Below are 24247 nucleotides of genomic sequence, written 5' to 3'. Positions count from 1 at the left end.
TTTTTATGAGAACCCCAAACAGGAGAGGTATTGGAACCTATAGTACTTAGTACCGTGCTTGGGTTGGAGGTTGAGAAGACGAAAGAAGATATTTATTGACATTGGACTTGAACTTCTGTAGATTGTAATTTTCAGGAAATACATATGAAGGAAGGTTGTTCCAGAAAACGGCAGTTGAATGAATAAATGAGGAAGATGAAAAGTTGGTTCTGTGGGTTTGAAGTTGGACAATAAATGGATGTTGGCTGGTGGCGGCACGTGTTCGGACTGTTTTGAAAGAGAGAGCGGGAATTATAGAAGCCAATTCAGAAGAACAGTGCCCATGGAAGTATCTGTAGAAGAGGCATGCAGCAGAAACAGTACATCTATGAGAAAGCGAGTGGAGAGACTCTGTTAGAGATGAATCATTAATTAACCTAACTGCCCTCTTCTGAATGGAATCAAGAAGCCTGAGAGAGGTTTTGGGGGCACCACCCCAGATGTGGGAACAATATTCCATGGCAGGGTGGATTTGCAATTTATACAGAGTGAGCAGCTGTTTGGAAGAAAAGTAACACCGAGAGCGAAAGAGAAAACCAAGTTTTTTAGATGCAGAGGAAGCAATATTTGTAATGTGCTTGTGCCAAGAGAGATTAGAAGTCAGGGTAATCCCCAAAAGAGATATATCATTTTGCCTAGAAATCGGTGTGTCACTAAAGATAAGCATAGGAGCAGAAGAATCCTTTTTGCAAGATATAAGACAAGACTGAGTTTTAGAAGGGTTGAAATCAACTAAGTTGTCTTTGCCCCACTGGAGAATTACCTGAAGATCGGCATTTAAGGAATTGGCAGCAGATTTTCGAGAACTTGAAGCTGATTGAGCTGGACAAGGTTTCTCAAAATGGAAAGTTGAATGCAATGTGCTATCATCGGCAAAACTATGGATAGGATTTCCAGTCAATGGAAGAAGGTCATTGATATACAAGAGGAAAAGAGTGGGGGAAAGAACTGAACCTTGGGGGACAACGGCATTAGTGGAGAAGTTAGAAGACAGAGAGCCATCTACCATCACCCTCAGTGAGCGATCAGAGAGAAAACTGGATAACCAATTACCAAAAACAGTTGGCAAACCATAAGATGGAAGCTTGTTTAGAAGACCTTTATGCCAAACACGATCAAAAGCCTTTGAGATGTCAAGAGCAACTACTTGTGTTTCACCGAACCTTTCCATTGAATTAGTACATAAATGGGTAACATAAGCCAGAATATCACCAGTGGATCGACACTGACGGAATCCATACTGGCGATCGTTGATCAGACGGAAGGTTTCTAGGTAGTTTAAGAGTTGGCGGTTAATTGATTTCTCCATTACTTTAGAAAGAGTAGAAGTAATTGCAATGGGACGATAATTGGATGGGAGGGATTTGTCACCCTTTTTAGGAACTGGCTGGATATGAGCAAATTTCCAAGCAGAAGGAAAAACACCTTTGGAATAAGAAAGTGAAAAAAAGCGGCAAAGAACAGGAGTAAGTTCAGGAGCACAGGTTTTGAGAACAAGTGGAGAAATACCATCAGGACCTGGAGCTTTCTTATTATCAAGATTCATCAAAATCCTTCTGATATCCTTTTGACGGAAGACCACAGGAGGCATTGAATGGAGCATGTTAGGAATGGTGGGAGGTGTTTTACCAAGATCATTAATACATGAGCTGGAAGAAAAATGGGATGCTAGCAGGTCAGCTTTATCCTTGGCTGAAGTGACAACAGAACCATCTGGTTTGGACAGAGGTGGGAGCAGAGATGGGCAAAAGTTGCAGCCAATAGCTTTGGCAAGAGACCAGAATGCTCGGCTACCATTAGGGCAAGAAGCAAGTTTTCTACTCTTAGCCTGTTCAAACTCTAGTTTGGACTGATTAATAACTGCTTTACAATTGTTGCGAGCTTTGGTGTAGGCAGAAAATGAAACTGAAGAATTAGAAACAAGCCAATCATAATATGCAACATTCTTCTCTTGGACAGCCTTAGCACATTTCTTGGAAAACCAAGGTTTAGATAAAGGACGAGATTTTAAAGTGGAGTGTGGGATAAAGGATTCCATTACTGCAAGAATAATTTCACTGACATGATCTGAGCAAACGTTGACATCAGAAGTTTTGAAACAGTAATCCGACCAAGGAAAAGAAGAAAAGAAGTCTCGCAGGTCATCCCATTTTGCATTCTTGTAATGCCAAACAATACGAGGTTGGGAATAGCCATGAGATAAAGATTCCATTGGAGAAGAGAGAATCACCAGGTTGTGATCTGAAGTGCCTAAAGGACCTCTCACTTCGACCTTGTACTTAGAAGGGTTGTTTGTGAGAAAAAGATCAAGTGTATTGGCTGTATGATTAGGATTGTCTGGTATTCTTGTAGGTAGATGAACAATCTGTGCTAGGTCATTAGTAATTGCAAAAGCCTCAGCATCTCGACCTGCTGGGTCGGTGTGACTAGAAAATGGAAGCCAGCTGGAGTTGTGAACGTTAAAATCACCAAGGAAAATTACCTCACTGTTAGGAAAGTTGGACTGGAGAAAGTCAAGTTGCAAAGAGAGGAATTCAAAGAGCTCCAAGTGATTAGTGGAGTTGGGAGAACGGTAGAGACAACAGATGAATTTGACACAATGAGGTAGAGAGATTTTAAGCCAGAGAAGATCAAAGAGAGGAGATTCCAAATTGTCAAGTCTCTGACAGGGAATATCAGAACGGACATATGCACAAGTACCACCTTTGAGGCGAAAGGAATCATACAGCAAATAATTTGGACATCTGAGATGAGAAGTAGTTGAATCAACTGATAACTGAGATTCAGTCAGAAAAAGTACATGGGGTTTGGAAGACTGCAAGTGGAAATGGACATCATTGAGATCGGAATTGAGACCACGTATATTTGTGAAATGAATTAGGAAGTCCTTGGGAGGTTTAGATCTTTTCGCAGATAAGCTTGCTCTATTATTTTGACAATTCATGGTGTATTCAATAGTAAGAAAAAGTGGGTGGGACATGCTGTATGAAGTAATGAAATTTTTGGATATGGCGTACATGTGGTAAGAATATACCCAGATCCTTGACATAACGTGGCCTCGACAATGCTCCCCGCATACACACTACTCGGACTCCCTCCAGTCACTATCTGGCAGAGTAGAGGTAGCAAGATTATACACTAGCTGAACCGGAAGCCTCCTAGAGAGTTACCAATAGGTTCGGTCCGGTGTACTATCTAGCGGCCGGCTTGTGAACACCGTTTTAGAACTGTACCCTCGAAATGTAAGGACTATTGGATCTCTCCACGACATTCATCATAACCTCAAAAATCATCAATCATACCGCATGATGGAAGAGATAGGGAAGGGTTGGCCGGAACTTAGCTCTAGAGTCTAAACATGGGTTCCACCACTTGAAGCCTCTAATAAGCAAAGTGGTGGTATTTCACCGGTTGATGAGAGTCATCTACCACCTAGTACTGCCTGGTAACATAGAGGGGCGGTGTTCCTCCATGTGGTGTGGGTGCCACACCTCGACCCCTGCTTACGTTGGTTCACACCTGGGTGGTCACCCACCATGTACTTGTGCATGGAGGTTATACCCAGGATTACTAACAGTCCCACCATCGTGAAGGTGCAAGCAGAGGATTTGGCTGTCATAGACCGTCCGGACTTCGCCGAAATTGTGTCCACTTGACTTAAGTGTCACCCGAATATCAGTTCCATCAGCGTTTTAGACTCCCAGGTAGCAAGAACAGCTTGTCTGTCATATCTGAGAGAATGTCTGTGACAACCTCAAGGACCATTGGTTAAAGAAGTTTGTTAATGACAGTAATGGCAGTGTGCTACTGTAACAGGATCTAGATAATTTCGGCAGATGGGCTAAGAAGTGGCAACTGAAGTTTAACCTTGACAAATGCAAAGTACTGCATATGGGTAAAAGTAACCCCAGAGAAACGTACCAACTGTGTGGTACTACACTTAAGGTGGTAGAAAATGAAAAAGACCTGGGAGTAATTGTTCAGTCAGATATGAAGTTTTCTGAGCAATGCAGACAGGCTGCCAGGGCAAGTCATGGGGTTTTGTCAATGATATATAGGAATTTTGCTAGCAGGGAAAAGGAGGAGATTATCCCTCTGTATAAGGCAATGGTCAGGCCACGCCTTGAGTACTGCGTACAGGTCTGGAGGCCTAATTTGAAAGATGTAGATTTACTTGAGCGTGTACAGAGAAGGGCAACAAGATTGGTGAGGGAATGAAGTGATCCTCTTACCAAGAGAGGCTTAAGTTCTGCAAATTGCAGTGGCTGGAGACTAGGCACCTGCATGGTGATCTGGTTGAAGTGTATAAGGCCTTGAATGGGTTGAGCACGCTGAATTCTAATGGGATCCTTCCACTTGTTCAGATTACGAACCTAAGGGGAAATAAATTCAAATTAAGAAAAGACAGATGTAGAATAGATGTACGGAAATTTGCCTTTAGCCAGTGGGTGGTTAATTGCTGGAACAAACTTCCATCTGTCGTTGTGGAAGTTGATAGGTTGAATAAATTTAAGGAGGAACTGGAGAGGCATTTGGAGGGAATGGTGTGATTTTTTTTTTTTTGGCTGATGCTGCATAAGCTCATACACTTGCTTTCTTGCATCACATGCCACTACTACTGCTACTACCATCTATACAGGAATGCAATTATACTGCAGTCACAGCATAGACTGCAGTATAAGGGGCACTCTTGTCTGACCAATCTGATTGAATACTGTGATGCAGTAACAAAGGAACTGGATGCAAAAAATAAATTTTGATATTATATTCTTGGAGTTCAGGAAAGCTTTTCATATTGTTCCACACAAAAGACTGCTTTCTAAATTGGAACAGTGGCGTTAAGGGCAGTTACTGCTATAGATGGTTGGTCTTGGCGCATTATAGCCTTGGCAGCTAATGCGTCAATAAAATCAAAACCAAACCAAACCAAAGCTATAGATGGTTGAGTAGGAAGACAAATTGGTTATCAGTAGGCATGCTCTTTGTAGATTGATGTTATTAGTGAAGTATCCCCAGTTCAGTGCTGGGTCTATTTTTGATATTGATGAAAATATCAGGCTTAATAATTAAGTTTGCAGATGATTGGCAGGGTGGTTAATGACAATAATCAAGGTATGCTGTGTGTGGCACCTCTGTAGCCAGGTGGGAAGGAGCAGCAATGCGTAGCACACTCTTCTTGATTAGACCAGGGTTCGAGCCCGTCACTACCAAATACGGAGGATTCGGAAAGGTCAGGGAATGACCACCGCATATCCTGGAACAATATGGCCTTGGTTGCTAATGCTCCTAAAAGCCAAATAACAATAACAAGGTATGCTGTACTGTAACAAGATCTAGAAAAATTAGGAAAATGGGCTGAGAAATGGCAGTTGAAGTTCAATGTTGACAAATGCAAAACACTGCATATGAGTGTTGTGCCAGCTCTATGGTACTACACTCAGGGTAGTGGAAAATGAAAAAGATGTGGAAGTAATTGTGCAATTGGATATGAAGTTCTCTGAGCAATGTAGACAGGCTGTCAGGACAGCTTATGATGTTTTGTCAATGATATACAGGAACCTTGCCAGCAGGGATAAGGAGGTGATTATCTCATACAAGGCAATGATGAGGCCGCATCTTGAGAACTGCATACAGGTCTGGAGGCCTCGTGTTAGGAAGGATGTAGATCTGCTGGAATGGGTGCAGAGAATGGCAATGAGATTGGTCTTACCAAGAAAGGCTTCAGTTCTGCAAATTGCAGCATCTGGAGACTAGACACCTGCAAGGTGATCTGATTAAGGTGTTTAAGGCTTTGAGTGATTGAGCAAGATCAGTGCTGATGGCATTCTTCCTTTTGATCAGACTACACACATCAAGGGGAAATGAATTCAAACTGAGGAAGGATGGTGGAGATTTGCCTTTAGCCTATGGGTGGTTAATTGTTGGAACAAACTTCCATCTGTTTTTGCGGAAATGGGTAGGTTGAATAAATTCAAGGAAAAGCTAGACAAATTACACTGGTCAACACATAAAATGTTACGAAAATGAAAATACCCAATCTTGACTAATTTTATGCTGCTGAACACGAAAATCACACTAAAATTTGTTGATTGGCTCTTTTTTTGAATTGCATTTGCATTCTCATACCAACTGTAATTGGTATGAGACCCCAAGGTGATCCTACCAGTTGTGCTACTCACAACGGCTAAACTGTACTATAATCAGAGTGCTATGGTGAGAGTGGAAGATGAGCTGACAGAAGAAATTAGGATAAAGAATGGTATTCGACAAGGGTGCATTCTATCTCCATTACTTTTCAATCTCTATTCTGAAAAAATTATGAAGGTGGCACTGGAAGATAGAGAGCAGAAGGAACTGCTTTAAATGGAGTAGTCATCAGTAACACTGGTCAACATGTAAAACATTACAGAAACACTCAATCTTGACTAATTTTATTCTGCTGAACACGAAAATTGCATTAAAATTTGTCTATTGGCTCTTGTTTTTGAATTACAGTTGGGGTATCGTATTAGTGAATTACTCTACACTATCAACTGTGGCTCTCAGAAAAATACATGGCAATCCCGTAATTTAAGTACCACCACATCTTATCACATGATTGGAAACTGTTGCCTTGCTCTGCATCACATGATAAGTTGATGCCACCTCAAATGCATCTTCAACTCTGTTGCAGTAATCCTTGAATAGGCTGGTGATCTGTACTGGGTGATCTGTTCTCAGTTAACGGGTGTTCTCTGTAAGATTCCTATTTTTTGTGCACTATTTTGTGTTGTATAAGATTAATATGCCCCATAATTGTGTGAATAGTCTGAATGGCTTCTGTTACATATGTGGAGGAGTCACATTAGCTTCAAGAAAGCATCCCTTAACTCAGGCCATAAAAAAGGCCTGCTTCTTGTACTTTGGGTGTAAAGTAGGCAAACAGGGCAAGAACTGGGCTCCACACATATGCCACACTACCTGTTCATCAAAACTCAGTGCCTAAGTGAATCGAAATGGACGTTTTATGCCTTTCACAGTGCCCATGATATGGAGGGAGCCAACAAATCACGTCACAGACTGTTACTTCATATGGTGCCTCCTCTTAGAAAAGGGAAGACAATGAAGAAAAAGTGGACAGGAACGTACCCAAATATACCATCTGCAATTCATCCTGTGCCTCACAGTGAAGTACTACTTATTCCTGAACCACCTGACCGTTTTTCTGTACACTCTGATGAAGACACTGATGAACATCAACTTGATTTACACAAAGAAGTACAGCAGCTGTCTACATCAAGTGAGCTTAATGACCTCATCAGGGATCTCGAACTGCTAAAGAATAAGGCAAGGATTTTGGCCTTGAGGCTACAACAGTGGAATCTTCTAGATCATTCTGTGAAAGTGACAACATTTCTTACTCAAAATAAAGACTATGATAAATTCTATCAAACAGAAGGTGAATTCACTGTTTGTAAGGATGTTGATGGTCTTATGGCAGCAATAAACATGATGCACATTCGTGAAGAATGGTGACTATTTATAGATGCTTCTAAGGTTAGCCTAAAGGCTGTGTAATTACACGATGGAAATATGCTGCCTTCGATACCTCTTGCGTATACCGCAAGAGGTATTGAAGTGTGGTGATTTAAAGGTAATTGCCATTTTATTAGGACTACAAAAGGGTTCCACTAAGTATTGTTGTTTTCTCTGCGAGTGGGATAGTCACGCCAACTCAACTATTAGAAGATGAGTTGCCTCAACGAAAATCATTAACACCTGGAACGAAGAACATAGCATTTGAACCTCTGGTAGATCCAAATAAAGTTTTGCTTCCACCACTTCACATCAAGCTGGGGCTCATTAAAAATTTCATGAAGACGTTGGAAGTGAATAGTCCTGCATTCACGTACTTGCAAGAGAAATTCCCAAACAGAGAAGATTAAGGTAGACATTTACATTGGTCCACAAATAAGGCAACTTTTCAAAGATGAACAGTTCAAAAATAACTGCAGAACTTAATGTAAGTCTCAGCAATTTACTTTCGATGAGAACTTCATAAAGCTTTAATTTATGGCAGAGCCACTATTTCCAAGCCACTCATTACCGATGGTAATGCTATAAACAAGATGCAATGGTGCAATGAGTACAAAAACTGGATGCTTTATTATTATTATTATTAGCAGCAGCCATATGGTGAAAGGAAGCCTTGGCTGGGGCAGCATAAGCCTGTAGCTTATGCTGCCCCAACCAAAAGAAATTTTCTAAGTTATCCTGAGAGAGAGAGAGAGAGAGAGAGAGAGAGAGTGAGAGAGAGAGAGAGAGAGAGAGAGAGAGAGAGAGAGAGAGAGTAGAAAGGAATCATCAAGAGAAAGAAAAGAATGATGATATCCAGCTCAGGACCGTGAGTGTGCCAAGCCCATGCTCACCAGGTGGTGTGAGCCCCTGTAAACATGTCATATTTTCAGATTAGTCATCATTCACACTTTTTCCAACATCAGGGAGAATTTACATTTGGCAAATGCCAAAGGAATTACATCATCCTGGCTGTCTGGTATCAACCATCAAACATGGTGGAAGAGAATCAACAATGGTTTGGACAGAAATATCTCGATATTCTTTAAGTCCTATCACCCCACTGAATGGGCAAATTACTGCTACCGATTACCTTGATATTCTGAGTGACTGGGTTCATCCCATGGTGCAAACATTTTTTTCCCACAAACAATGCCATGTTTAAAAAGATAATGTCTGAATACATACAGCCAGATGTGTTCAGTCTTGGTTTGAAACTGAGGCTAAGCATCCATGGTCTGCACAATCACCAAACTTAAACGTTATTGAGCCACTGCAGGAATATTTGGAGAGGAAAGTAAGAAGCAGATTTCCTCTACCTTTATCAGTTAAGGAGCTTGAAACATTCCTTCATGAAGAATGGTTCAATATTCTCCTTAAGACAGTTCCATATGTAAAGTAAAGATGTGCCAGTTCTCTGTTAAGGTGCACTATAGCCATAGCAGCTAATGCGCCAATAAACAACCATACCACACACACACAATTCTCTGTTAATTGTGAGAATAACAGTGTATAAATTCTGTTTAGTTGCCCCAGATCCAACAATTACATCCAGTAAAAAAATCACAGACGGCAATCTCTTTAGTTCTTCTGTGATGTTATCATAATAATGCTGGCAAAATTAAAGAATGTGCTATAGTGTAGCACTATCAAGTGCTGAAAGCATTAATTATAAAAGGAAGAGACCAAGTTGTGGACAATATCAAAGAACTGTTAAGAGTGTTAATTGATGTTAAAAACCATGTATAAAAAATCTGGATTGCAGTGACTTAATTCTAGAATTGGATAACCTTTACATTTCTCTATATTTGTTTAGGATTACTGTGAAGAAAAATTAACAAAATTGTGCTTTTCCTGGATACTGCCTCTGAATATCTGGTTAACTTGGAGGAAATTACAACCATTAAACGAGGATGTGATTGCCACAGCAGCCTGCACTGTAAGCCAATGTGGGGGTCCTTTTGGGCTTGTAGAATTTTATAACTCATGCTTCATAGTTACGTTACTGAGCACAAATGATGAAAACAGGCAATATGTTAAATTATAGACAATTTGCATATCACAGGTACACTGTTTATAGTAATTATTTCAATAGGAAAAATGTGTTTCAATTTAAATCATGTTTTTTAAGAAGTTGCACCTGTTGTAAATAGAAGAATACCTGTAATTTTTTACAATGCTTGCTTCACGAGAATGTATTTATTTTTTTAGTTGCAAATAAAATGGGCATACTCTTATGAGAAGACTTTTAAAAGTTAATAACAGTTTTAACCTAACACAATGTCTAATACACATTACAGTGGGCTACTTTTAGAGTTGACACTCAGTAAAATGCAAGAATCAGTTGATAATATACTGGAAAACTAATTATCAGAAGATAATTATTTCTTATTTTCAAAGTAGAATTATTAAAGTCTTATTGAAAATCATGTTAATAATGTGAATCATTATTATTGTAGCATGCATTACCCCTACCAGGATTTCTGTTATTAGCCCAAAATATATATGAACATGCTGTGATATTTTCTAAATCAGGTAAGTTATATATTCTTATTTGTCCATAGCAAATAGGATTGTTAAAAAATTAATTATTAATTCATTGTATAACCATACTGACATCATAGTTTGGGAAAAAATAAGGACAACGAGATAAAGCAGTATATAATTTTTTTTGTGTTTTTATTATAATAACCTAACTGAAGTACCCACATTGTTCAAGATAATTCAATATGTCTTGCATTTGTGAACTGTTAGCCTTTGGTTTCTAGTAACTCCTTTATCTTGGATATTGCAGAATGTGCTCAGATTCTGTTCCTTTTTTTTTAGCTTTATTTCTTTGGTTTTTGATATTCTGAGTTTATTAATTTTGTTAATTTTTTTTTTTTTTTTTTTGGTTACTGAAGGGTCTGAAGCCATATAATAATAAGAAGGAGGAGGCCTCCGTTCTAAGCTAGGCTTGTAGGGAATCAACTGAAGGTGCAGACCCAATATCTGCTCCTCACCTTCTCATGGTTTAACACCTGTTAGTAGGTATTCAGCTATATAGCTCTGGATGGATGAAAAATAGACTACAAGAATGAGACTAGGCTGAAAAAATTTGTTTCCATATCACAGGTACACTGTTTACCAAAAGTAATCAGAGATAATTAACATAATGAAAAATGAGAGCAAAAATACTTTACTTTAGATGTATGGAATAAGTACTTTCTTGGTTTGTCAAACAAATGAGTTGAAGACATCAGAGGAAGAGACTAAAATAGAGGAATAAAGGAGAAATTTTTAGATACTCTATATTACTGAAATCCTGGAAAGCTGCATGATTGAAAAAAGATATTGTCAGATATTGGATGTAATCCCATTGACTACATCCAAAATCTTTTAATTGTACCAGTTACAAAGGAATTTCTTCTAAATGTACTATATAAATTTGTACAAATAAGAGAAGATGGTTAGAAATATTGTTAGTATTAGAAGTTTTGGAGATAGCAGGATCAGCTCTACCCAGACACGATAGGAGAGAGCATATGATAAGAGCCTTGTCAGTCAATTCTGCCTCTGGAGATACTGTGCAAGACTTGTGGGGTAGAATTTTTCGCAGCATGGTCTGTTCTTGTTAACAGCAGGAACTGTTTTTACAGGAATTGGATACACTTAAATAGAAGGGGCCAAGAATATTTTTCTGATGCTATCAAGGCAGTGTTAGGTGGGTTAGAAAACTGCTAGCTTGGAAGGATACTAACTGATTCTTGTACTGCTTCTATTGGCATACACAGTAGCCAGAAAAGCAAGTTGTCAGGGATTTCAAGGCCTGCTAGAGGTCTTCATGGAACAAGCAAATACGTGGGCTGTGCTAGGTAACTAAGAGTAAAAACAGGTGCCATACTTGCATATATACTAATTCTAGAAGCATAGTAAATAAATTAATGAATTTGAAGGACTGATTAAGTCATTAAATGTGGACATTGGAGGAATATCAGAGAGGTAGTGTCACTCAGGTATAAGGGAAGCAGAATTTGAAAATGGGAAGTACAAGGTGTACAGAAAGAACATACAGAACCAGAGGGGAAGAGGTTAAGGTGCTCTTAGTTAAGAGGCACATAAAATCTAAGAGAATTCATCTGGTTGACATCAATGGTCAGTGCAACATTGAGTCAGTTGGGGTGACATAAACACTGGGAAAACAAAAATGAGAGTAAGAGTGTGTTATAGACCTAATGACAGTGATGAGTATAACAAACAGTTGTATAGACAGATAGAGTGGACCAGTAAATCAGAATGTCTTATAATGGAGATTTTAACTTTCCAGATATTGACTGTAACTTGTGGGTTGGTCCCTCACAGACTAGAAAGACTTATTGGATGACTGTTTTCTAACAGCAGCATGTTAGAGGCAACAAGAGAAAGAAATACTCTTGATCCAATTATGTGAGCAGTGACTTTAATGCATTAAGAATATGCAGATAAAAGAATCACTAGGTAGTAGTACTTATAGTTTACTGATGTGAGATTTTCTTAAAGATATAGCTACCATCAGGGGTAAAGGGAAGGGAAGGGTTTTTGCTTTTGTAAAGGTGACTATAGTGGTCTCAGACAGTTTTAAATTCTGTACAGTGGGACAAAATGATGATGTTATCAACAACAAATTCTAAATGGAAAGCATTCAAGGAAGTAATCATAGAAGCTAATAGGCTTTTTATACCAACTGAGGGATGCAGTACAAGGTAGACATCAGATATACTGATGACACTTGCAGCAGAGAAAAAAAAAATGCATGGGATGTATATAAATTATCAGGCAACATTAGATAGAAGCCTACATTAGATGTAAACTAGTCTGCAGTCAAGTCACAAAGGAGGTTAGACAAGCTAAGGACAAGCAAAGACTGATTACATAGTGTTTGGGAAGGGGGTGCCACCAATGGTTATCCATAACTGCACAAAGACTGCAAAGACTAATTACAAGAGGTCTCCAGAAAAAAATGCTGAGAAAAATAGCAAAGACCTCTTAACACTACAAGGAAGGGAATAAATCACATTGGTCTGTTAGCCATGATGATTGGTGTAACTGTTGATGATCCTCCTCAGAATGCTGACAAAATGAATAGGTATGTTGCATCTGCATTCACATTTTGGGAATTTTTTACAAATGGAGATGGCAGAAGTGTACAAATTCTGACAGAGAGCTAAATAATTTTGTGATGACTGAGAAGGAAGCAGAAGAGATATTGTTGAAACTAAACATAAAAAAGGCACCTGTGGAGGATTGGATGAGATCTATCCAGTTATATTAAGGAAAGCAACAAAACAGGTAAGCAAACCTTTAGCTATAATTATGAGAGCATCCTTGGATTCAAGGGAGGTACCTGTGGGGGAAATGCAAATGTATCCCCACTTCTAAAGGGGGGGGGGGTATCAAAGGATGACATGAGTAATTATGACCTGTTAGTATGACTTCTCTTCCAGAGAAAATAATGCAGTCACACCATGGATTTTTTAAGGGTTAATTTTGTGTGTCTAATATGATTGGATACTGTGATGCAGTAACAAAGGAACTGGATGGAAAAAATTATTTTCATATTTTATACTTGGATTTCAGGAAAGCTTTTGACACTGTTCCACAAAATACTGATATGCAAATTGGAGCAGTGTGGCATTAAGGGTAAGTTACTGTTATGGATAAAGGGATGGTTGAGTGGGAGGGGACAGTGGTTATCAATGGGCACTGCCCTTCTTGGACTAATAGTGTTATCTGGTTTCAATGCTGGGCCTGTTGTTGTTTAATATATTTATTAATGATATTGATGAAGGCGTGTCATGTTTAATGTCTAATTTGCAGATGGTACTTGGATGACACAGATGTTGGCAGGTTGGTTAATAACAGCAATCAGGGTAGGCTGCTACAACAAATCTAGACAAATCATCGCTTCTCAGATGGGCTGAGAAGTGACAATTGAAGTTAATATTGAAAAATACAAGTACTTCATATGGTTAGCAATAATCCAGATTAATTTAATTCACTACCCTTAGTGTGGTACAACACTCAGGGTAGTGAAGAATGTAAAAGACCTGGGATAATTGTGCAGTCAGATATGAAGTTCTTTAAGCAGCACAACAAGCTGTTTGGATGGCTTATGGGGTTTTGTCAACAGGGATTAGAAGGTGATTATCCTATTGTGTAAGGCAATGGCTGGGCACATGTTGAGTACTGTGTACAGGTCTGAAAGTTTTGTTTTAGAAAGGATGTGGATCTGTTGAAATGGGTAAAGAAGAGCAATGAAATTAGTAAGGAGAACAAAGAGGTGCAATCACCAAGAAAGTCTTTGGTTCTGCAAATTGCAGCATCTGAAAACTATGTACCTGTGAGGACATCTGATTGAGATGTTTAAGGCTTTGAGTGGTGCCTCTGTAGCCAAGTAGGCAGGAGCAGCAGTGCGTAGCACACGCTTCTTGATTAGACCGGGGTTCGAGCCCGTGACCACCAAATACGGAAGATGCGGAAAGGTCAGGAAATGACCACTGTATATCCCCGGAGCAATATGGCCTTAGTTGCTAATGCTCCTAAAAACCAAATAACAAATAACAAACAAGGCTTTGAATGGATTTAGTAAGCTCTGTGGTAATGGAATCCTTCCTCTTGTTCACACTACGTATGCGTGAAGACATAAATTTAGAAATGGTGACTGCAGAAATTTTTCTTCAGCCAGTGGATAGTTGATTGTTGTTTAGGCGCCTCCGTAGCCAGTTGGGCAGGAGCAGCAATGCGTAGCACTCGTTTCTTGATTAGACTGAGGTTTGAGCCCGTGACCACCAAATACGGAAGTGCAGAAAGGTCAGGGAATGACCACTGCATATCCCTGCAGCAATATGGCCTTAGTTGCTAATGCTCCTAAAACCCAAATAACAAACAAACATAACAGTTGATTGTTGCAACAAACTTCCAAATAGTGTTTATGAAGTGGGTAGTTTGAATAAATTCAAGAAAGAATCAGACAAACTATTAGAGGTGATGGACAGGTGACGTGGGTTTTTTTTTTGGTGCCATATAAGCTTCTTGCATCTTGTTATGTTTCATGGAAACATAACAAGAGAAACCCCTGTATTCAGGATTTCCTAATCTTTAAAAAGAACACTGGTAAATGATCTTTTAAAGGGAATAAAATTTTTTTTATAAAAATGACTAATCTATAGTGATGGTTGAAGCAAGCAATTAACAAGTTGTTAATGCACACAATGCATATCAGGAGCGTTTGATTTTTTTTTTATTAAATTAAACAAATTATTTTTCTTTTCTATTCGTAATAGAAGTGAGAAGTAAATATAGTTATCCCCTTATCAGTTAATGACTAAGGTTATAAATTTATGTAACACTTGACAAAACTATAGTTTTACATTCTCTAAACTTTGCCGTGCAGTTTAATTTTAACAGTATAATATTTCTTACCCTCCTTTAGTATACTTGTGTTTTAAGTCCCTCTTCTCTCTCTCTCTCTCTCTCTATATATATATATATATATATATATTAGATAGTATGAATCAGAGCACTGTAATGCTCAATACGTTCTACACTGATATTAATATTTGTAAAATAATAAGAGGAGTTTACCTCAACACTTCCGTATGATACTCTCCAGAAATTAAAACGAAAAAATCGAAAAACTTAATTAGAGTAAAAAATAATTAAAAACCAATTTAACACAATTAAAAATCAATTTAATATAATTAAAAATATTGAAAAGAATCTAACGAAAATATTCAAAACAATTTTCCTTCCTGAAACTGACAACGCTTTTCGACTGTATGTCATGATCACAGGAATGAAAATTACCGAATAGGGCTGAACATGAAACTTAAATAGTGATTATTTGTCTTCGCGCATACGTGTAAAGGTCCACACATCGGAGATCAAATATGGCCGACGATGTAATGAAAATTACCGAATAGGGTTGAACATATAACTTAAATAGTGATTATTTGTCTTCGTGCATGCGTGTAAAGGTCCACGCATCGGAGATCATTATTTAAGTTTCATGTTCAATCTTATTCGGTAATTTTCATTCCTGTGATCACGACATACGGTCGAAAAGCATTGTCAGCTTCAGGAAGGAAAATCATTTTGAATATTTTCGTTAGATTCTTTTCAATATTTTTAATTGTGTTAAATTGGTTTTTAATTATTTTTTACTCTAATGTAAGTTTTTCGATTTTTTTCGTTTTAATTTCTGGAGAGTATCATATGAAAGTGTTCTATGTACCATATTGAGGTAAACTCCTCTTATTATTTTACACACACACACACACACACACACACACACACACACACACACACACACACACACACACACACACACACAGGCAACCAACGCATAACATGGTACTTCTACAACACAGTTTGCTCTAACACGATTGATAAATTGCACCAATTCTCGCACAACATGGTTTCACTCTAACACAGTTAGAGAATTGCGGAAAATTTTGCATACAGGTATTTTTGAGCTTTTGTGGGAGAAAACCCTGATATTATGTTGGATGTAATTTTTCAACATTTCCATTCTTTTTTGTGAATCTCCACTGTTGACTTGCTACTCGTTATGCAAAAAAAAAAAAAAAAAAAAATTTATTTTGAAATCCCCATATTTTATTTTGTTGGGAAATCCCCTTGTTAGGGGATTCTGTGCTGTTGAACTTGTGCTTGTTTGAGACCATAAAAAATTGTGACTTTGAAGCATGCAGTTTTTGTAAGGTTATATTGGTTTTTATTTGATTGTTTATAAAATTTTCTGGGTATGTATTACTAAACTTTGTTCTTAAGAACCATATTAGAATAATTTCTTTGTTGTGAATTATATTCTGGCCAGAATATAAGTCTAAGGAACATAGGCATAATTTGAGTAACTGCTAATTTATTTAAAGAATGGTTTCTAAATTGTTTTGTTCCAGCTGTGGAAAACTATTTAAATCGGAAAAATCTAGATTTCAAAGGATAATGTGCCAGGCCATCTAAAAGTTTTAAGTCATCCAAAATGTTGAAATAATGTGCCTACCACTTAATACAACTTCTTTAATTCAGCCATAAGATCAAGGCATTACATCTACCTTTAAAACTCATTATGGTACATCAGAAAATCGTTACAATAGATTTTGGGAAAAATTAATTCCAAATCTATTGAAGTGTTGGAGGCATGGAAACATTTCTCAATTGTGGACTGTATCAGAATCATAGCTTTATCGTTTAAAGAAGTAAAACCGTAAACACATGCTTGTTGGAAAAATGTGTAGCCAGAGTCAGTTCATTCGGGAAATATGGTTGAACCGGCCAAAAACGGAATCGGTGCGATAGTAGACTTTGCTAAGTTGGTAGGAATGGAAAGTTTTGATGATATGACTACTGAAGATGTTCAAGAATTACTGGTAGAAAAAGAGGCTGGCAAAACGGATTTTGTGGAAATGGCATCGGATGAAAACCAAGTCAACAGAGGATGATAGCGCAGATGAAAATTCTGAAGTTCCAAATTTTACACTAAAAAGCATATGGGAGGGTATAAACTTAGCCGAGCAATGAGAATCTTATTTTTTGAATAAAGATCCTTCAACTGAAAAGAACACAAAGTTGTAAAGGGAGCTTAAAAAATGCCTAGCCGCCTTACCAAGCAATTTACGAAGCTCTATCAAGCAAAAGCAAACAAACCCAGATTATAATATTTTAAAGGGAGCAGAAGATACATGAAATCTAGGTGCTACAGAATAAAGTTCAAAAGTTATATTTTTTCCCTGTAAAAAGTACACTATAACAAAAGTTTAAAAAACCTGAGCGATAGGCACATTGGGAATTTTTTTGTCAAAATAGTTAAAATTGTCTTAGTTGTTGCAGAATGATCATAAAAAAGCTAAGATGAACATAATAAATTTAATTATAATGTGAAAGATGGTCGCAAAATTTAAAAAAAAAAAAATGATAGTTGCTTTTTGTTGATGTTCTCATTTTTTTAAAAAAGGAAATAAAGTCATCAACACTAATTTGATAATTTTAAAACACTCTCACCACAAACAAACTACTGTTTTTCCTCTACTTCAAAAAAGCATTTAACATTATTAAATTTAAAAACATTACAAACTACGACTTAGTTCTAAGTAACATGTTAGTAAACTAACTTCCTTTACATTCAGGCCTGTACATATTGTATAGTTTTATACCCCCAAGACTCTGTCGTGTCTCACGGTGTGGAAAGCTCGTGCCCACAGATTGTCTATATACGGGGGTATTATGTTATTTGTCTTGTCCTGTCTTCATTATTGTTTATTTTCTTTTCTTTTTTATCATAAAAATAATATTTTTATTTTTATTTCATTAACATTGCCACTATTAACTTAAACACATGAGGCAATTGTCCAGTCTTCCGTACAGGGACCATCTGTGGTACAGGTTTGCAACCCCGGACAGCCCGAGCACTACTTTATTCACTTCCATTCCAATTACTTTCTGCCATGGGCGTCCACATAAAATTTTTCAGGGGGGGGGTGGCAAAGCTTGGAGACAAATAATTAAATCAGTAAATTTATTTATTTAAATAAGTAGATTATAGAATACAGTACTGCATCAATACAAAAACACATACATAATGTATATTAATTTACAATATAAATGAAACAAGAATATATATACAGTGGATTCCGGTTATTTGGGCCACCGGTTAATCGGGGCAGCCATTTATTTGAGACAAATATTAAAAAACAGAAACCAATCGAGAAAATAGCCAGGGTTTACTTCGCTTAATTGGGACAGCATGCCGTTTAATTAGGGCAGGAGACCGCAGCATTGGAGATTACCCTACAATTGTCTCCGACGGTACCACGTGGTTCAGTCGAAATTCTGGAGGTCACAACCATAAAACAATAAAAACAATTAGCAGTCACCTGTTTATTGGGCTTTTCTGTTAGTGAAATCTATCATAAACAGACAGTAAACTCGATCTTACTGAATTTGCGATAATACTGACAGCTGGAATTCTGTGGATTATTATGGTGATATGTGTTTACACTTCCATGAAATCTTCAATCATATAAAAAAATTAATTTTCAGATCTTCTCTTCATTCCTATTTTTAAAGCTTTGTAACTTGTTACTCCGTTCTCACTTGCACGTATTGTGTGTTACATGCAATTTGTGTTCTTTGTTATTAATTGCTTATCTTTTTACTATTTTAAATTTTAACCCCAACCACAAATACCAGTGAACAGAAATCTAAACTAGTTCGTATGTACATGTTACAGTACGTATTAATTATTCCGATTATCACATATATTCTTCCGATTTTCATGTATCATTTAATTTTTTAATTGGTAAGGTAATAAATGGTAAATTTGTGCTTAATATATCTTTGCTTTTATAGCCTGTGGATAATATTCCTCCTATTTTCTCTAATTAGAATCGCTGTTTAATAGAATTAAAATTCAATTCACAAACGTGATCACAATGACCGGCGCTTACTACACTTCGTATGGTAGTAGTAGTAGTAGTGGCATGTGATGCAAGAAAGCAAGTGTATGAGCTTATGCAGCATCAGCCAAAAAAAAAATCTCACCATTCCCTTCAAATGCCTGTCCAGTTCCTCCTTAAATTTATTCAACCTATCAACTTCCACAACGACAGATGGAAGTTTGTTCCAGCAATTAAGCCCCCGCTGGCTAAAGGCAAATTTCCGCACATCTTTTCTACATCTGTCTTTTCTTCATTTCAATTTATGCCCCCTTAGGTTCGTAATCTCAACAACTGGAAGGTTCCCATCCAAATTCAGCGTGCACAACCCATTCAAGGCCTTGTACACCTCAATCAGATCACCACGCAGGTGCCTAGTCTCCATCCACTGCAATTTTCAGAACTTAAGCCTCTCTTGGTAAGAGGATCCCTTCATTTCCCTTACCAATCTTGTTGCCCTTCTCTGTACATGCTCAAACAAATCGACATCCTTCCTAAAATGAGGCCTCCACACCTGTACACAGTACTCAAGGCGTGGCCTGACCATTGCCTTATACACAGGGACAATCACCTCCTTTTCCCTGCTAGCAAAATTCCTATATATCATTGACAAAACCCCATGACCTGCCCTGGCAGCCTGTCTGCAGTGCTCAGAAAACTTCATATCTGCCTGCACAATTACTCCCAGGTCTTTTTCATTTTCTACCACCTTAAGTGGAATACCACACAGTTTTTACTTTTCTCTCGGGTTACTTCTACCCTTATGCAGTACTTTGCATTTGTCAAGGTTAAACTTCAGTTGCCACTTCTTAGCCCATCTGCCCAAATTATTTAGATCCTGTTGCAGTAGCACACTGCCATTACTGTCATTAACAACCATGCCAACCTTTGTATCATCTGCAAACTTCGACATTAAGCCTGATATACCTTCATCAATATCATTGATAAATATACAAAACAGTGGACCCAACACCGAACCCTGTGGGACTCCAGTAATAACATTAGTCCATGAAGAGTAGCACTCATTGATTACCACTCCTGTCTTCTCCCACTTAACCATCCTTTTATCCATTTGTAGCAACTTACCCTTAGTTGAACTTTACCGTTCACTATGGTGAACGGTGCTTTACTATGGTGAGTTCGCCGTAACGTGATTTGATTGTACAGTGCACTAATTGTAAAGTGGGGGGTTATGTTATATTTTTAACTATTTACGTGAAACTTCGGATAATTGGGGCAGTCGCTTAATCGGGCCAAAATGCACTAGTCCCGATGTGTCCCAAATAACCGGAATGGACTGTATATATATATATAGATAATAATTTCAATAATCACGTATCGTATAAGAATTGAATTCTCCGTCTATCGCTTGCAAACATATTGATGACATTTTCAATAAATTTCTTCTTTACCGCTCCCTCTTTTAGTTTCTTCCTGTGCACACTAATCATACATAAACCTGATAAGCGAGTTTTTGAGATAGTGGACACCTTAACCATGTTTTCACATGTCTCAAGGTGCTTAAACTTCTTTCAATGGTACAGGTGGTAACAGGTAATATCATACTAATAGTTATTGCCGAATTAATAGAAGGGAAATAGTCGCAATGTTCCGAAACTTCTGGTAAAGTTTAGGGATTATCAGTCGATGAACCAAAAACAGGAGCACGTGTTTTATTGCTGCAATAGATGAAATGTGTTCTATGGTTACCCCTCTGAGTGATGAAACCGGCCAACCCGTAATAAAATTTTAAGGCAGACAAAGCGTTCCGTGGTCGAGGGTGTAAGATTACATCTCAATCACTTTTACGATTATAATTTGTGGAATTTTTTACTCGATCCCAGGGAGGGGCAACTGCCCTGTTTGTCCCCCTCTGTGGACGCCCATGCTATCTGCTGTTCTTTTTTACTACATTTTATTTCTAGTGAACAATTAGACTGGCCGAAAGCAGTATCGAGATGCTATTCTCTACTATCGCTACTTGTTTCTTCTATTACAGTGACCCCTGCTTAATGCTGATAATTCGTTCTGGAAAAACAGTGCTAAGTGAAACCACGCTAAGTGAGCGCAGCATTCCCATAAGGTAACATATGTATTTGTGAGTTGTGGTCGGTGCCATAGGATATTTTCTAATCAGTATAATAAACGGTAGTGAAAAGATGCACAAATGTCGGTCAAAATATTTAATATTCAAATATTTGTATACAGGGTGTCTCAAAAATACACGGCATAACTTCAAGAATGAGTTCCTCATATGTAGACAGTAAAAATATTTTATGTCAACATTTTTCTGGAAATGCTTGGTTTCCGAGTTATTAACAGGAATGTCTTATCTTGCACAGGTGATTTCCTTCATCACAAGGTACTGACAGAATCTGGTGGTTTTCCATTCCGACCGTGTACTCAAATCAGGAGCAAGCGGATATGCACTTTATGTACGGTTTGGCGGATGGCAATGCTCTGGAGGCTCGTCGTTTGTACCACGAAAGGTTCCCAGAACGAAGATGTCCAGACAGGAAAACGTTTGAAGGTATCCATTGCCACCTTTGTGAACATGGGACCTTTACACCTTGTGCTGCCCGACAGAGGACGACCAAGATCTATGACTCCTGAAGTAGAGGAGGAGATTTTTGGATGTTGTGCATGCCACTCCCAGAATCAGCACACGCAAAATAGCAGTGCAACTGGCTGTTCAACGTTCAACTATTTTGAGAGTGTTGCGAGAATATCAACTGTATCCTTACCATCTGCAACTGGTACAGACCTTGTCACCAGCAGATTACCCTGCGCGAGTAATGTTCTGCCAGTGTTTTTTGCAGCAGTGTGGTACAACTCCTCGCTTTCCTGCCTTAGTGATATTCACAGATGAAGCACAGTTCACACGAGATGGAATCCAAAACTTTCACAATCAGCATGTAATGGCTGAGGAAAACTCAAATACAATTCTTCCATCACATCACCAACAGCGGTTCAGCCTCAACGTCTGGGCGGGTGTTTTTGGTGATAAGTTATTTGGGCCCCATGTACTTGCAAACAAACTCACAGGGCAGGTGTACAGAAACTTTCTGGAAAACAACATGCCTGATTTCTTGGATGACATGCCACTGATTATTCGTCAACAAACACACTTTATGCACATATGGCACTCCCACACATTTCAGCCACCTAGCCCGCAATTACCTGAATCGAAGGTTTCCTGGTCGGTGGATAGGTAGAAGTGGACCAACTGCCTGGCCTCCATGCTCAGCTGATTTAAATCCACTAGATTTCTTGTTGTGGGGCCAGTTAAAGTCATTGGTGTATTCGACTCCTGTAGCTGATGTGGAAACTCTCCGCAATCGAATTGTGGCAGGTTGTGAGACAATACAAAATATGCCAGGAATTTGGCATTGTCTTTGCGAGTCCATAAGATGTCGATGTGGGGCCTGTATTCAGGCAGAAGGTGGACATTTTGAACAATTGCTATAAGGCGATGTGAACAGTTAAGTGTCATAGACAGACCTTCAAAACTCGGAAACCAAGCATTTCCTGAACTATGTTGATATAAAGTATTTTTATTGTTTACATATGAGGAACTCGTTCCTGAAGTTATGCCATGCATTTTTAACCCTGTATATAAAATATTCTGCATTTCATATGTATATAATTATATGGTAACTACTTACATATCGAAAAATGTGTCGATTTTGGGTTGAACTTTGGCCCTCTTCCAAATAAACTAAAAGGGGTATTAATTTTAAATCCCCCGCAGCGTTACCACCCAACAATAAAGTCAACCGATCCTTCGCCACTTTGAAACCTGGCATGTTTTTTTCTTTCTTTCAATATGAAACTTCTTTTAGGCATTCGTTTCCACAAAAGTCCTGCTTCATCTATGTTAAAAACTTGTTGAGAAGTATAACACATAATACCCCTCTTCAATAATTTTAAGTTCTTTTTTGAAAGTTTCGGCTCCTTGATCTGCACTTGCGGCATCTCCCTTGATTTTAAATCTATCCAACCAGCCCTTACTAGTTTTAAATGGTTCCACATTTTTTTTCCCTTACATTTGCAGTCTTTGTACTGCATCCAGACGTCGCTTTTTTATTCTAATTCGCCATTATTAACCCTTTGAAAATTTAACTGCGTTGGTTTCATTAATTATGATACAATGTTTGAGTAAACTGTCTGTTACGCAAAATGTCTAATACTGTATTGAGTGATGACTAGACTTCGGATAAATGCATATAATGCAAATATCATAAGCAATATACTTGATCATTTTTTAAAATGTTGATCTTGGAACTACGTAACAAGTCACTGTACTGCAATTAAATTAGCGTGCGACAAAATTTCACTGGGTGTGGGAAAATTTCTCAAGTCGGCGTGGGAAACATTTTAATGCTTTTTTGCTATTCATTTTCAAGCTATCGACTGCAGCAAATGAAACGATTTCGTTAAATATGCCAAAAATGTAATCTGTAAAAGAGCGTTATAGTGATTTGTAACAGCGCTGTAGTCAGATACAGGTTATAATATAAGAACAGCGTTATAGCAAATCAGTGTAAAGCGACCCGCATTATAATGAGGGCCTGCTGTACAAAGTTTAGTGTCTTTTCCACACTACTTTGTTAGTTTTTGTTTCTCCCTCAACTGGCTTTTTGCGTCACATCTGTTTAATTGCTCACTTCTCCGACACACAGGTACAGTTCCTGTTTATGAATTCACACCTTGCCCCCCCCCACACACACATGGGGCTACTTCAACTGACATATATACACTGCACGTGAACATTCGGCTCTCTCCCTTGGTCCCCATTGACTTTCAATGTCTTCCAGTCCATACAGACAGTAAGTTTTCTTGTTTTGCCTCCTTTCTTTGATTTTATATTTCATTCTTTTTCCACATGATTCTATCAGCATGAACTTATTTATTATTATTTATTTATTTTTTATTATTATTATTATTTATTTTTTTTTTTTTAAAGTTTATTTATTCTTTTATTCTTCCTTCTGGTCTCTGTCGAGTTGGCTATGATGTATACATATACTTTTTATGTGTACATCATAATGGTAACAGAGACCTAGCTTATTGCAGTGGCTCCTACGATTTTTGCTGCCATCCTCCTGACGAAGTAGCTAAAGTCCTAGGACCCACAGCTTTAGGTACTTATAATAATTATGCTTATATTAATTGCATTTTAT

The 24247-nt window shown here is 38.0% G+C and overlaps 1 protein-coding gene across 1 annotated transcript in view; it reads left to right on the top strand.

The window, feature by feature from the left end:
* Positions 1-24247, top strand: part of Efr (ER GDP-fucose transporter) — a 189029-nt gene that overhangs the window by 77514 nt on the left and 87268 nt on the right. Inside the window, exon 8 of the mRNA XM_090372297.1 lies at positions 10053-10128. Coding sequence (XP_090228423.1) covers positions 10053-10128 — 76 coding nt within the window. The remainder of the gene's footprint in view (positions 1-10052; positions 10129-24247) is intronic.

Source organism: Mastigoproctus giganteus, chromosome 4 (assembly GCF_048544385.1).
Source record: "Mastigoproctus giganteus isolate SK-2022 chromosome 4, ASM4854438v1, whole genome shotgun sequence".
Lineage (NCBI taxonomy): Eukaryota > Metazoa > Arthropoda > Arachnida > Uropygi > Thelyphonidae > Mastigoproctus > Mastigoproctus giganteus.
Note: the sequence above shows the minus strand (reverse complement) of the source record. Positions and strands in the feature narration are given on the sequence as shown.